At 35.7% G+C, this 16,349-nt stretch overlaps 1 protein-coding gene across 1 annotated transcript in view; it reads right to left on the bottom strand.

The window, feature by feature from the left end:
• Window positions 1–5,825: 5,825 nt before the first annotated feature.
• The window catches only part of LOC129001958 (rho GTPase-activating protein 23), a 158,424-nt gene continuing 147,900 nt past the window's right edge, over window positions 5,826–16,349 (bottom strand). The window contains exons 23-33 of the mRNA XM_054429407.1: window positions 16,091–16,328; window positions 15,678–15,893; window positions 14,724–14,844; window positions 13,115–13,269; window positions 12,270–12,378; window positions 11,662–11,755; window positions 11,386–11,516; window positions 10,574–10,740; window positions 10,241–10,331; window positions 6,984–7,117; window positions 5,826–6,654 (exon numbers count right to left, since the gene is read on the bottom strand). Of these exons, the coding sequence (XP_054285382.1) occupies window positions 6,085–6,654; window positions 6,984–7,117; window positions 10,241–10,331; window positions 10,574–10,740; window positions 11,386–11,516; window positions 11,662–11,755; window positions 12,270–12,378; window positions 13,115–13,269; window positions 14,724–14,844; window positions 15,678–15,893; window positions 16,091–16,328 (2,026 nt within the window). The 3' untranslated portion in view covers window positions 5,826–6,084. The remainder of the gene's footprint in view (window positions 6,655–6,983; window positions 7,118–10,240; window positions 10,332–10,573; window positions 10,741–11,385; window positions 11,517–11,661; window positions 11,756–12,269; window positions 12,379–13,114; window positions 13,270–14,723; window positions 14,845–15,677; window positions 15,894–16,090; window positions 16,329–16,349) is intronic.

Below are 16,349 nucleotides of genomic sequence, written 5' to 3'. Positions count from 1 at the left end.
TCTAAGTTCAAAGGACTAGCTAACTTTAAGTAAATACGTTTTCCGACATGATATATATTTTCTACCTATATTGTTTAAAACTATTTGTTTGAATTATATAGACATAAGGCAGTTTGTGATATATTGTTAGTATAAATGTAAATTTAATTTAGTGACACATCATTGACTCTTGTCCACAATTAATCATCTCTGCTTCGCAAGTCAAATTAATTAGATTTTTCCAATCTTTAGATGCAGATTACATTTTTAACTTTCTAGATTATGAGTTGTTATTTTAGAGTTAATAAAGCTCTGCTATATGTTAAACGATTACTAAGCATTTCTGTATACTTGTGTGTATGAACTACAAATAGGTAGGACTTAAAACGTGTAAAGGGTAACAATAAGGAACGTAGCCTAGCACTGGAAGGTACTCTGTGACGGGATGTCAGTAAACTTTACATCGGCGCCTTCCGTGCTAACTAGGCAAACTACCGTGAGAATTACTACGATAAAACAGATCGTTATTTGGAGGGAAATGAATCTTGTACACATCTGCAAGCCATCATGTCGAACATGCGATTCGTGGTAGGTTGATAGGACCATTGTTAGCCTTTTAACCAGGCTAAGATGTGAATGGAAAAGTTAATAAATACATTATTGACCTAAGACACACTTTCAGGGGACAATAGCAGGTTAAACCTTGTAAACTAATATCCAATGCTCATTGAAGTCCACATGGTACGGGTCTACTAACAATTATTTGTCATTGGCCAAGTTTCAAATGTGTCCTAAACAATATGATTAGGATGAACAAATGACCGCAAATAGTTATTTGTGTAACTAGGGTTCACTCGTGTTACACATTATATTTTTCCTACAGTCACTATAAAGCATATAAATAATTAGTCTTTCAAACACTATACAACACGTTTTTAGGTTCAGCTGGCAACACAAATGGTGCCCTAGAGAAAGTAGTACCCGCGGTCCGTATCACTCCGCTATTTTTACTCGGCAAGAAATGTGCTCCGCGTTTTGAGAATATAGTTCCGTATGTTTTTGTAATTTTAAGTGGTTTCCGCGCCTAAAAAAATGCTTTGAAGGTATTTTCTTGTTTATTAAGATCGTAGGAATGTTTTAAAAACGTTGAAAAGAAAAGTCCAGAAAGTTCAGAAATACCGAAACTATAAACACGAAATGACAGGTTAAATCATAGTTATAATAGTCAATCAGCTGCTCATGGTATTATTATCTTTAAGTGTTGCCAACCTATTTCCAAGCGTACACGAATTATGTGCGTAATAGAACCACGCTGTTTTGTGTTGTTTCGTTGGAATCCTGATGTGCGGCAAAGTATAAACCGTACGGCAAAGTATAAACCGTACGGCAAAGTATAAATATGCAGCAATTGGCAGCTTTCTGTACTATAAACAGTACAAGGAAGCCAACTTTGTCGGGTGACTGTAGGAAAACAGATTTTTTAGATGTACACAGTTAAAAAACGCCTTCAGAAAGTCTCTGCAATACCCGTAATACAGGAGCGCGTTGTTGTTGCGTTTCCTTTGCGAAGGCATTCTTAGTATTCTTATTTATTTTAACTCTTGGGGCAAAGTCAATCTCCCTCAAACCAACGAGTTTTTTTTTTAATCTCACAAATTTCTCGAAAACTCGAGTCCCGGCCATATCCCTAGGTTTGAAGGAATTTCATTTTCAAAATGACTCGTTTAGATTGTTTCACATTATGCATTTGAATGTATTTAATCTTAAAAACTATTTGTTTTGCAAACGGCAGTACCTCATAAACAATAACGTTGTTTAATCTGTTCCAGCTACGTAGATCTCTTACAGGCTTAATTTATAGTTATAAACTCTTTCTTGTAGTACTCAGTCAGTGTCAATGTCTGCATCAAACGTTTTATTTCTTGTTGTCTTACAAATCAATCCTTCAATTTTGGATCTTTCTCTCTATTAATGATACAAAATGCTATTAAAATGGCACGAACCACAAAGTCAAAATAGCTTTGTTGTTGTATAGGACTTTTTGTACAATAAATAGATGTGTATTGAAGAAAATGTGTTAAGGTACTTTAATAGATTCCCAAAAACATACCATTATATAGATGATTTTTGGATGCGCACTAAGTATTCATCAATACAATTTTGAATGTATAGAACAATAAAAAAGTTTTGAATCGTGCATATTGCATTGCACATCACTCCAAACAGTTCAGTGAAGAACAGCCACATATATTATTTGCAAACTTAGATGCATTGGCATTAAAAGATTCTTGTTTGGATTGATGCATATTGCAATTGCACTACAAAGAATGCAGTGAAGATCACCCACAGAGAATTCGTAGCAACTTTAAGATTCCTGAACATTAAAAGATTGGGTGACAATGACTGTAGTGATTCTGCACGTTCACAGTTTATAGGATAGGTCATGACCAAGGCCAGCCACAGCGGTGAATTCTGTGAAGTGATGGGAACGGATACAAGTGTGAAGCCTTCACATGCAAAGCGAACACGCAGCCGGCAGCATGCCACTACTCAGCAGGCTATACTATCACTGATGTAATTACGATCAAGAAATATTTACAGACAATATTAAACTATTCTAATATCTCAGTTAAGTTTGATACAAACTTATATTCCTTTCCTACTGTTTGTTTTTGAAAACCTTTTCCTTAGTGAATAAAAGATACAATGGAACCTCGATAACAAGACCCTTGATATATAATAAGGGCCATTTTCAAATCCCATTGAATTTATTCAACCCTTGATCTCATGTTATTGCAAATCTCGCTAAGAAGTCAACCTTGATAAGTCTTATTTATATTTGTTATTGAGGTTCTAGTGTAATTTAATTACTAAGGAAGGACTGGTAAAAAAAAATGGTTCCTAGATAGATTCCATTCTATTAAAAATTGCAATTTGTCTGTAATGATGCACATGTCACATGGCGAAATGTCATGTTAGCAAAATGTTGAATTAGGTCACAGATGTTTGTTAACCAAAACAGATAATTCTTCATACATGACTATCCTTTATCATTCCTAAATGATAAACACCACAGTCTGAAAAAACGTATATGATAAGAACACAAAACAGATACAGTAGCCAGTAAACAATTACCAATGGGATTGTGATAGGTGACATGTTAGTAAAAGAACAGAAGAGGCTGTGACTTTTCTATATTTACACTGGACAATTCTTTACAAAGGTACAGAGCTAAAATCACGTTTATACATGAGTACATTTTAAATCATTAACCTAATAAACTTCTCAACGATCAGAATGAAAATGTACATTGTGGCTAAATAAATAATTACAACTAACGCATATATGATAAAATGATACAACATCAACATAATAACAACTCTGAAATAAAAGAGCTTAAGGAAATATGCTTACAAAAGCTCAAATAAAAATCACTCTGCAAATTAAAACTTTGTTTAACAGTTTTCAATATCTTACATATTTTATACTCTTTGGCCTAAATCTAAAATCACATAGAGTCGCTTTTCTTGATCAAAGTCTGCTCTAAAAATATAATTTTATAAAAAACTAGCTGTGTACCCGTTCTACGCACGGGGATCTTATAATATTCAGTTGAAACCTTCTTATATAAAGAACAGCAGTTGGTTTGCATATTTTAAGATATGCTGGCCAAACTATTATACATAGCTTCATTTTATGTTGTTTTTTGTTGTTCCGGATCGGTATGACAATCAATAAAAGGTTAAATTACCTCTGTGTCTGCCGGTCGATCCTATAACGGTAGGCTTACTTTTATTTTTACTATCTGATCTCGTTTGCATGGCTCAATCACGTCCTGGTTGAAGTTCGTTCGCTACGCTCACTCACCTGTATGTTGGAGCTCGTTCGCTGCGCTCACTTTCCTTCAGGTTAGCTCGTTCGCTACGCTCACTTGCCTTCAGGTTAGCTCGTTCGCTACGCTCACTCGCCTCCAGGTTGCAAATTAGCTGTTGTCATAAATGTAAAAGAAATAATAGTGCTAGTGCTGCACCCTGTTGGTAATCCTTGTAACTTTAATGCTATTGAACATCACAGAACAGAACCAACTTGTTTAATTGAAACAGCTGTTAAGATTCAATAATTTCATTTCTCATAAGGTTAACATGGGCTTCCAGAAATTCCACGTCAAAAATCGACAAAAACTTGATTTTCAAGGGTTTACTGTTAAATATCTAACTGTCTCATATTCGATGAAATACGTCTAAAACCATCTCATATATGTATAGTATTTGGAAAATAAGTTTCAGGCGGGACAGTGCTATAGTTATTGAGGAGTAGTTGTAATAAAGTGCGTATTTTAGCGTTACCAAGAGAATGACAGATAGACAGACAGACAGACAGACAGACAGACAGACAGAAATTGAGATAAGGTTTGATTCGGTTTCTCTGACCTATGAAATGTAAAAATAACCAAAAAGTTCATTATTCTAAGCAATGTACAGACAAAACTCTAATTTTATTTATATAGATATTGCTGTTTTTTTATATTTAATATCATGTATATTGGACAGAAATCTTATTTTAAATGTTCACATAATGTTGTATAACGTGTTCAGTCCAGCAGAATAAAAATGAGTAATTTTACCAATTTTTTATTGAACTGTAAATATTTTACAATTTTCACGGTATAACTGACCTATTCTATAACAAAGATCGAGATGGCGTAATCCATGGTTAAATTGACTTGTAATTTTTGTCATGAATAATTGTTACACTATTGATAACAATAGTTTTTAATCAGTAGTAATAAAAATTGAAAAATATAATTAAAAGGTAAGTTGAGAATATATGTAAAAAGGACGGTATTTTTTGCTGAATAATAATTTTAAGCAATCAATGAAAAAAGATAATAATATCACTATAAAAAAATTGAAACAAAAGGAATACATTGAATTTCATATTGCAGACATAAAATATTGTTAAAGTTTAACATATGAAAACGAGAATCTTAAACAAGCTTGTAGAGCTTCCACCATAGCCCAGCAACCAGGAGCAGAACCTTATGTAAAAGTATAGCAACTTGTAATGCACTATCAACAAATTTATACACAACAAAATATATATACATCTTAAAAATCTAAACGGACCAACAGAAACTAAAAATTCCAAAAAAATGTTCGAAATAAAGCTTTGCTAAAGGTCTTAAAATACAAGCTGCAATAAATTTTTAAGTTGTTGCATTCTTACAACACAACTTGGTTAATCAATCACATGAAAATGATAGATTAACTATTGATTGACTTTTAATCTAGTAAACCAGAGATCAAATATATTGATAAATAAATAACCCATGATGTTTGGGTAGAAATGGTTTTTAAAGTCTTTAAACTTTAAAAAAAGTTGCATTAAGTTATTAATGAAAAAATCAAAATTGCCTGATAAAAAAAAATCCCTAATAGATATTCAAGTTAGAATTTTGTACACATCCTTGAAGGAGCAATTTTACTTGCGACCCTATCAATAAAAGTGATAAGAAGAAGCAAATTACGCTTTACGTAAAATCTGTTTAGTAACTTAAATTCTTCAAATCAATCTAAAGATCTGAGAGTTGTCTACTTGAGTGTATTTCACTTTATTCTGGTAGAAACAGTAAAGAAGGATACAAATAATCCACTTCAGACTACCATAGCTGTCGTCGCTTTACATGTAATTAATTAAATTTGAAATAAGAGATAGTAATTTAAACATTTTAAATGCCTTTTTAACCTCATTTAAATGCGTTCCATTATCACAGTAGTGCTTATAATTTAATCATAATCAGTTTCTAAAGTCACTAAGGTTTCTTAAAAAAAGATAAATATAACAAGTTATAGTAAACACTGATATTAAAATTTATTAAAATTAATAGAGTATCGAAGATAAAATCATATTCACAATAAAAGCGAATAACCAAGAAAAAAACAATTTCCAAGAGACAGTTTGCTGCTTTGCAGCTTTCTTCCCTAATAATACTAAAAATTGTCATTTTCGACACACATCAACGTTCATTTAGCCTCAGTATAACAACATTCACACTATAAAAATCCATTTATAAACATTCTTGACGAGTAAAGTCTACGGGACTAGCTACACATGAGATTCTAGGGGCAGCAAGACGACGGCAGACAACCGTGAGGTACTGAGGTCCGGGGAACTTGTCCTCCGTTCCTTCTTACTATTTTCCTCCTGCGCCTCTCTTTGTCTATTATCCAACCAGTGAACCTTATCAAAGTCCTTCGTTCCTCCGACCGTGTGACGTCTCTTGATGGATCTATCTATAGCAGACCCTGTCTTCCGCTTCAGTTTCACCGCGTTGTTCCACCTACCCGCTTCCAACTGTCTTCGTTTGTTCAAGTTTGACTCGGTTTTTTCGTTTTTTGTCAGCGAGTCGCTCCGTTTCAACTTGCTGTTGGAGTCTTTGTTGAGAGATTCAGACCGCCTCAGTTTAAAAGAATCACTTTTGGTCAGGGAGTTTCTCTCGTCTTTGCTGGCAGATTCTGACCTATAAGGGTGCAAAACTCGCGAGTCGTTATTTACAGTATTCTCCTTATTTTTTTCTTCATTGTCTTTTGCGTTGTCTTCTTTAGAAACTTTTAATTCTTGGTCTGGTTTCTCCTTTTCTGTACAGCACTCTTCCTTGGCCTCATCTTCCTTTCCCTGAAACAATAAAATGCAATGTAACAACTAACATAAGGTACATTAAATGCATTAATGTTCATTAATACATAAGCTGCAAGTACTCAGATACTATGGACATTAACAATATCAATTTGTTCACAACATAAGGTTAAATACATCCGGTTATGTCAAGTAAATTATCACTAAACACGCCAGATATGGACATAAGTTGACAGTGCTATCAACATTCATAATTTTAGTATTTTTAACGACCAACTTGTTTTAGAATAGTATGATATCTACTATTAATCTTGTAAACGACAATATATAATCCACAACCATAAAGAGAATTGCCAGCAAGTATTTACCTCCTTATCCGTGGCCTTGTGAAGGCTGGGGTCGCTGAAAGGAGGAGAAGGCGAGGAACTGTCTGACACACTCGACAACAGAGATCTCAGTTTGGCATCAAACGTAGACGTCAAACTGACCAGCAAGTCCCCACCTGGACAACAATTCAAGTTCAGTGGCAGACACTGATTTCAAACACAGTACACTGTTTATTTTTACAAAAGTAGACTTTTAACTTTATTCAACAGTATTCTCTCACCCTAATAAATTTTGTAGATATAAATTAATTTACTTGGGGATATAGCCATATTATGAAAACGTAATCCTTAAACAAGTGCTACAGACACATTTAGAAAAAGACCCGGCTGAATAAATTGCTACGCAGAAAAACACACAATTCTTTATTTTATTAAATGAATGTATAAGTAAAAATACTCTTAATTTTTGTTATTTCACAACCACAAGGAAAAATCATAAAAATTCTTAACTTGAAATTGCATGAAAAAAGCAAGTATCGGATTGTATTAAACTGCTATTGCGAGGAATGTCTGTGAATGTACAAAGAAAAATAGCCAAAATAATAACATATCTTTAAGCGCTTTAACAGAATGGGCATACTTATTCGGTGATTTCATTGACAGCTAAAGGTTATCAGAAGAAAAGAAATGATGAAACACATTAGAATTGAACAATAAAATGAAGAATTATTTACTTTCCGCAACAATAAAATGCCAAGAAACAACAAAAACAAGCAATCAGTACATTCAGAAATATAGAATGATGAAAATTGATGGCAAGGAAGAAAACAGTGGAAGAAAAACGGCGTGGGAAAACATTAAATACAATAGTAAATAATGAAAAGTTGTCCTCAGAATACACCAAACACAAAACATTGTTAAATCCAGAGGTTAAAATGCACACAAATAAAGAATAAAATAAAATGATACTACTGTGTCAATTTTAAATGAACTAATATAACGGACGATAAATTTATCGTCCAAGCAAAAAATGTAAGAACATGCACTTGATGTACACATTTTTGCAAACTGATTCTGGTTGTAAATTTTCAAAATCGGATATTTAAAGAAGTCGCTATCCTCAGGGTTGTGTAATTTTTATAATTGATTCATTTTAAATTAATTCTCTAGTAGAAAAACATAGCCTACTTATCCTTCTATGATAAAAAAGCTACCCTATAAGTTCAAAATAAATAATAAATAATATATGATGTAAATGTTAATATTCTCTTTTAAGAGACATTTTAATAACATGAATAGATATAACACCAAATGATAAACAGGAAAAAAACCAAACTAAATATATTTTGCCCCTTTCTATTAAGCAAACACGTTTTAGAAATTTTATGTTAATCAATCAACTGTCACACCAGTTTATAAAATCTAAATTCTAAATACTTTTAGTTTCACAAAAAGTAAAATGAAGATGGGGTGGGTGAGTGTGTGAGGATGGTTTATGAAATGAAGGTTAGGACCAAATATTGGGTTAGACGATTAAGAAGAAAACAACATGCAGAGGACAGGTACGAGTTAATGGCAAGCTCCTGGCCATAGATCATAACCCATAGAACTGACACATCAATTTGATGCTAAGGGTTCAACATATTGTACTGTAAGCAATACAATTGGCGGATTTAGGGTCCCGGTTATTGGGCGGACCGATGCTTCTAGGTGTCGAGACTGCTTTGTCAAAAACCTCAACAAACAAATACGATCTGCACTTCAGTGACAGATGAAAATTTTTTTAACAAACTTGCGCACAGATAAGGATAGGAAAGTATTTTGACGGATTAACAATTATGATTCATTGCAGGTGCACCCTCTGCAATTTATGTATATATTTTAAAAGGTTAACGTCTATTTCTGAATTTTCCTGATTACATGAGCCTCAAAGGATTGTGCTTATAAAATATAAAGTAAAGCAAGGAGCTAGTACAGTACAAGAATTAACGCCGCTGATAAATTTTGGCGGCACTGAAATGTCGGTGAGGACTTTGTACCTTGGTTTTGCAGTCCGACCAGCTTACTGAGCCACCAAGTTGAGAATTTCTATATCAAACCAATTGTGAGCGTCCCCAACACTTTAATGTTACTAAGGTTTTTTGAAATATTTTTTTTAAAGGTTTTTGTTACAGACGACACGCTTGATGTTGGTTCCAAAGTAGTAGAACTGAAACTACATATGACGATCATTTCGCGTAATCAGTTAACAGTTAATCAAAACCAGAAACAACGTCCGGAGGCTAACCCACTATTATGCGTAGTTTCGCCAGTGGTCTATGTACAGCAAAGCTAGACAAGCCAGGAGTTGCGGGGAAGGTGTGGAGGGGTTGCTACCTGAGGGATTAATGTCGCCACGGGGGCTTAGAGTCTGCGTAGTCAAATTGGAAACCAGGAGCAAAAATTCGGCCCCTTCTTCGGCCTGCACGCAAATCCAACAGACCCGAAGTTAGAACCATATACTGTATGTAATCAACTACCACTAGGCTGTTTTCCCTCAGATTTGGTTTTATAGATGGGAAGTGACAGTGTAAACTTGAGTTAACATATAACATATAAATTCACTATTTTGCATAACATCGATATTATCAAGAGACAATAAACTATAAGGTTTAGGACTTCAAAGCAAAAGTGGCCTACATTACAAGAGGCATTAAGGATGATTGAAAACAATACACAACATATACAGTATAAAAGTAACCTGTTTAATAACAAATAGGTTTTAAAGGTAGGCCTAAACTAAACTTAACCATTCATCAAATAAATGATAGAGGTCTGTAGGTCCCTTATACTTTCGGGTTGGGTTGGGCCAAAAGTTGACCAAGGAGTTTGAAAAAGGAATAATTTTCAAGCCACATTCGGGTTGGGTCGAGCCGAGAGCATCGAGCTCTGCATGTTCACAGTTTATATCCGATTGTAGGAGACGATGATGATGTCACCACAACAGATGTTGACAGGTTCACCGTAACAACGGAAGACCTATACTTTTTCCCCAAGACCAATGAAGATGTTCACAATTTTGCCACAACTGCAGAAGACGACTGCAGGAGACATCCTATATTGTGACTACAGAAGTTGTTCACAATTTCAACATGACCGGGGAAGATGTTGTTGAACATTTACAATAGGCTCTATAATGTACAAACCCCGAGGGTCTAAATTGTTGACCCAACCGAAAGTAAACTAGTGTATCCCACAGACCCCAAATAAATGGAAATTTTGGGTCAATAGCCCAGCCTAAGAGGTAGTGAATAGCTTACCTTCATCAGACAAGTGACTAGGAGGTCTCTCAGAAGGCGTCAGGTCATGGACAGAGTCTAGAGAGCCACATCTCGTAAGTCCTGCCTCTCCCTGACAAATACAGTAAACAGTTAAACTGGGCTCTAGATACATGTACAAAGCCATACAAAACCAAACTGTGGTCAAGTCTCATCAGTACTGTCATAACTGAATAATCCAAGAGGCTTCAGCAAGATAATTGAGTCTAATAACACAATTGATGTACGTACTTATTGATTGACTTCAGCAGTAGTATGAAAAATCTACTAAGGGAGTATGATTTATCTATGGTAATAATGAGATTAATATCTGACCTGTTCTTTGCTGGACTTGAACCTCTTGAGATTGCCGGTATCAGTGGCCGACTCTGCCTGGTGAATGTTCTCTACGGAGGAGCCCCGCCTCAGCAAAACACCACTGTCTCCTGCACTGCTCGGAGACACTCCACTCCTTCCACACTCTGCTATCTTCTTCCCGATAGCTACAACACAACAGTTGGGTGTTATGTAACCTATGATAAAGTACTTTACATAGTCTCTATCCTATGTAACCTTGCAGTCTCTGTGTGTAGAATTGAGCATAGAGTTCTGCGGGCCAAACCTTTTTACACTTTAGGTTAAGTCTGATCAAAAACTTTGAGGAAGTATTAATTTTAAAAATATGAGTTAGAGCCTGAAAGTTTTGATCTGATTCTGTGATTGCAACAAAATCCTGGAGATATGGTGCGGTCATTTGAACATAGTCGACATAGTCTTCCGTGATTGCGGAAAAGCCCTACTTCACGTCCTTCACAGTTATTTAGATATCATCATTAATCTGCGACCAGGGCAAATTTTGAAAGTCTCACGTGGTGGAAAAGACATCATAATCGTCTCCTGTTGTCGAAGAAACTTAATTGTCATCATCTGCCATTGCGAACTAATTAGTGGCATCATCATCATCGTCACCCACAGCGGCAGCAAAACTGTGAAAATCACCCGCCATTATGACAAATCGTCAATTTTCTTTCGCATATAATTACTAATTACAGACAAAAATTATTTCAAGCCAGAACCGATCCCTTAGGCCCGACCTGACCTAATATAGCAGCAACCCACAGACCTTAGCATCATGAGTAAAACCCTACCTGGTGTGTTGGTGTGATCGTCCACCTCCAACTCTCGTTTGCTCTGCTCTCTATCTCCGTCTCTCTCGGCCTCTATCCTCCGTAACCTGGCAGCATCTCTGTGTAGCATCGCTTTCGTCTCCAACTCAAACCTGGAAAAAGATAAATTGGATAACAATTGATAAAAGATAGATGAAAAAGATCAACATTGAAAAACGTTTTGATATTTTAGTGTTCAATAATTTTTAATGTAACCATTTATACAAACATTTCAGCCAATTAAGTCTAGGTTATCACCTTCGTATCCTCTCCTGTGTGGTGGCGGAGAGACCTGCGTACGTCTTAATAGTCCCTGACTCTGCTATCTGCGCTTGTCCTTTTGTCTCAGCCACTAGAACATCAAACATAAATCATCAACAGTTTGCAGCCGACTATTAATGTTAGTTGTACTACACTAACTATACTGGGGTTTTAATTTAAGCAAAAGCCAATTGACTACAGTAATAACATTGAGGTATTTGAATTGAAATTAATTATTCAGTGATGAGTCAAATATAAGCTTTATTGGTTAGGTTTCAGTTATGTTTTTGATTTATCAGTTATCCGCTATATTTTTTATTTTAAATTGATAAAATTACCACCAGCGTATATTTTAGCGTAATCCACATACAATATTCATGTTATTTATTTGGTTTATTGTTGGCGATGGTAGGTTTATGTTTGGTTGCAGGGATTATTGCAGATGCTTCACTAATAACTCATGGAAAGCAAGTACAATAATCCTTTGAAAGACAAACATTTCCCATAATTGTAAAAACATCATCATTATCTTGCCCGATTGCAAGAAAACCAATAAGCCAGCACCACCCTTATCAATCACACGAACACTGAACTATGGTACAAACCTTGGTCAGGTCGGCTGGCAGGAGAGACAGTCTGTTGTGTACTGACAGTTTCTTCACCAGATGTACTTGTGAGTCTCTCTTTCCTGTGTTGTACTTTACTCTTCTCAACCTAGAGCACAAAATGATCCACAAATCAGCATTTTGGAGATAACATGCTAACCTGAATCGTGTGAATAGGAAAGAGTTCAGCCCAAGGTTGACACCCGTACCAATCCTAGCGGGATAGTCCCGACTTCGGTCGCTTTGGCCTATGTTTAAGCATATGTTAATTCTTGAGGGAGGGGTGTCTCGTATCTATTTTCCCCCCAAAAAAGGTCGAAACCTTGGTCCACACTGATACAAGGAACGTATATAGTACAAACAAATTAAATTACAGTAGAACTCAAATCATCCAAATTAATTTAGACCGTACTACATTCGGATGGATACATTTTTGCTAAAATTCAGAGTATTCTATACAAAATAGGACAAATTGAACCGAGCTTTTACTATTACAAATGCAGAATGTGCCTAAAGTGATCTCACAATAAAAGAATTCACACTTTTACCACAATGGCAATGATTTTTCTTGACTGAAGAAGACACAAAGATGATGTCTACAACAGCGTGGAAAATGCTAAAGATTTGGTAGCAATCATGAAAAACTATGATAATGTTTCCGTAACTGTATGAGACAATGGTGTAATCTACGCAACCGCATGAGATATTCAAGATTTTGCCGCGATCACGGAAGACGATGATGATGTCTACATGGACCATGGGAGTTTTCCAGAACTTTGCCGCAATCATGTCTGTTTACTTATTGCACCCTAATATTAATTCTCAAAGTTTCTGATCTGATTTACCTGTCTCTTGTCCTCGGTGGTGTCGTCGCTGTGGGTCGCGGCTTGCGGCTGCGTCTGAGGATGAGTCTTGCGTGTCTTGCTCTTCATCATCTTGCGGTTTGCTGCACAAATGATGGAAGAGACAATGTCTCGAGCCGATAGATCCCTCGTCATGCCTGCATGCGACATCCAATACAACAATGGTACGACACTCACTACTCTGTACTCAGTCACATCTACTGTACGCTGCCCATTAAACGTGCACAACAATAACACCGATCACTACTAAATAACTATACCAGCTTGGACTTTCAATTTATTCTGTTTGGAAAACTTGAAGTATGATGCATGATTAGAGAAAAATAAGATCAAAGTGAAATACATTGATGTCTTAATACACGGGTTTCGAAATATTTCATGCTTTTACATTAGATAAGAATTTAAAATTTTTAACTGTAGAAAGTAGTTAAACAACTCTAAGAAAAAATAATACTATGAATCATATGTCAAAATACTTAGATACACAAATTTCAAGTATACGAGAAAAATAATTTCAAATCTTTGTTATTTAGAGAAAAGTTAAATATATAATAAAAATATAGCAATGGTTAGTAATTGACAACTATATAAAGAATAACACTATACATTCCACAGGAAACTAAATAATTACTACAGGAAATGATATAGGCCTAGAGTGTTTATGAAGAGATATCTATTTTGAACTAATATACCAGATCCATGAAATACACGCTACATACTTGAAACTCCACAGCTGCAATAAAAAAAAAAATAAAAAAAAAATAGCCCATCCACGTTTCCTATGTGAAATATGCTAAAAAACACCACGCCCCAACTTGATTCTGAGTAATCAGAACAAAATGGCATAACATAACAAATTAATGGGTGTGTTTTGGTTGAAGTAAATTAGCTTACATAAGCTAATTTACATACATTAATTGCATACGTTCAAACTGATTTCCATAAATTGCTATGCACTATTTCAAAAAAGCTAGAAAAACCTTTCTTGCTTATTTTACTGTTCTGTCAATTTGTTCTGATTAAAAAAAAAATCAAGTGACACTTAGGGTATTTCTTCTACATATGTATTCATTGTGAGAGTTTCAAGATTTTAGCTTACAAAATACGTGTGGTATATTGATTAAAAAATAGCTACCTCTTCGTGGGACACTCTGTGTACAAAGGAAGTTAAAAATAAATCATGCTTTTAGGTAAAGATAACGTTAAAGTCTTATGTTTTAATCTAAAATAATTCATCAACCTTCGTTCAACAAGCAGTATCTAAGTAAAAACAGTATTTAGTGACGTGATTGTGAAGTTCAGTGGGCTGAAATAAAAACCTTCTGTGGCTGTTTTAGAGTATGTCCACTTCAACCAAGTTATCAGAGGAAAAAGTTTCAATGACGATGCTTGAGAAAACGTCAAGTGTAATATTAGTAAAACAAAAATATCACTGTTGAATATTTAACATAATTTCAATCTCAAATGATTGGTCCATAAATTAGCCATGAAATTGTATTCAACTGAGCACTAGAACATACTTTTATCTTCCGATCCTTAGCCAGAAACCATCAATCTGTAGTTGACACAAAGTATTGTCTACTCTACTCACCTTCCACCTTGTGTATATTGCCCAGGAGTAGGTTGTGATTGGCCACCGCTGGGTCGGGCTCTGCCCCCTCCCCTACCTCCAGCTCTGGTAAATCAGAGTCATCACCGAAACACCAGTCCACCTATACAACAATACAGCAAAATTAGTAGTCTACAAACATCAGTTGATTTCTCGAGGTCGCAATAAAATCTGCCACTATCACCTACAATCATGTTAAGACCCGTTATCAACTTTCATAGTCATAGCGATAACTCTGAGGATCTTCCAAAGCACCCATGTTGATTCATCACAAACGCAGGGATAATTTCCTGCAGTTGTGACAACATCTGTGGTGATTTATCGGGATTGCGGTACAAACGTCATTATTTCCTGATATCACAACAACATTCGTAATTATCTCCAGTCATAGTGGCAACTTCCAAGTTGATTACCTGCCATCACTGCACAACCGTCATGAATCCTGCAATATCGGCAACATTTGTTAACATCTCCGAAGACCATGTTTACTCCTGTTATTTTTTTGGTGGTCAGGGCAATGACTGAGAATTTCCTCATCGCTCGAGAATTTTGATGGCGGTGACTTCCATAATAAATTATTGCAATCGCAGCAGTGTCTGTCTACAATTGCTGTGATTTACGCAATCATGGCAGCATCTTGTTTTCTACAATCAATATCTTTTAACTTGACACAATGATACAAAAGGAGAAAAATTGTGATAGTTGTAAATTTAATTGGTGAATATGCATACCGGTATTCAAAAATGTTTCGGTGCCATAAAAGCTTACACAAAAAAACCAATCATAAAATCATATTTTATTCGTTATCACTTTTAAATATGATACGTCGCTAGGATTTCTAGACTTTCAACAAAAATATTTAAAAACCGGAAAGAATAGCCTAGAGACATTCAACTTTTCAGTGTATTATTCTGTCTGTATTACAAGACCACTCACATGCAGGATGAGCGTTTCCACGATGCGACACTGGTGGCTCATGTCCGTCACCATGGTAACCATGTTGTCGTCTGCTGCTCGCACCAATGTGGGGCCAAACACAATAGCAAGGTTGCGGGGCTCCATCTTGTTGGTAGCGGAGTGGTCCACCACCTTCCTCAGATGTAGCAGCAGGTACTTCAGAGTCTCATAGTGGTGGTCTGGTAGTTCCTGAACCTGCAGACCAACATCAGCCGTCAGGTCATGTGACACTTGGTAAGAATCAGTCCAAATAGATATTTTGCATAACTTGAATCAAATTTTATTCCATAGATAATGTTTAATATTTTAAGACAGGTAGAAAAAAGTGAACCTGGGGTGCTTGTAGAACTAGCAATGCATACTGTCATAGAAATTGGAAAAGTAAATCTTACCAATTTACGGATGGTAACCATTCTGAGGTGCGGGTCTGTTATCTTGTCAGCCTGTATGAACGAGGGGTAGAGATCGGTGGTCAGCAGGGAATCTGGCAGACGACGGAAGAAGCTCTTGAGCAGTGACGAGATGACATTGACGTCACTCCATCGCTGATCTGTGTCCAACAATGCTGCATCTAGTCCTCGGTTGACTGCCTCGGTCAGTGACGACACAGCCGCTGTGTTGCCGGGGACCCTGCGTAAGTAATAAGTTTTA

Source organism: Macrosteles quadrilineatus, unplaced genomic scaffold (genome assembly GCF_028750875.1).
Source record: "Macrosteles quadrilineatus isolate MER2022 unplaced genomic scaffold, UCM_ALF_1.0 Scaffold_9__3_contigs__length_116548681, whole genome shotgun sequence".
In the NCBI taxonomy this organism is placed as follows: domain Eukaryota; kingdom Metazoa; phylum Arthropoda; class Insecta; order Hemiptera; family Cicadellidae; genus Macrosteles; species Macrosteles quadrilineatus.
Note: the sequence above shows the minus strand (reverse complement) of the source record. Positions and strands in the feature narration are given on the sequence as shown.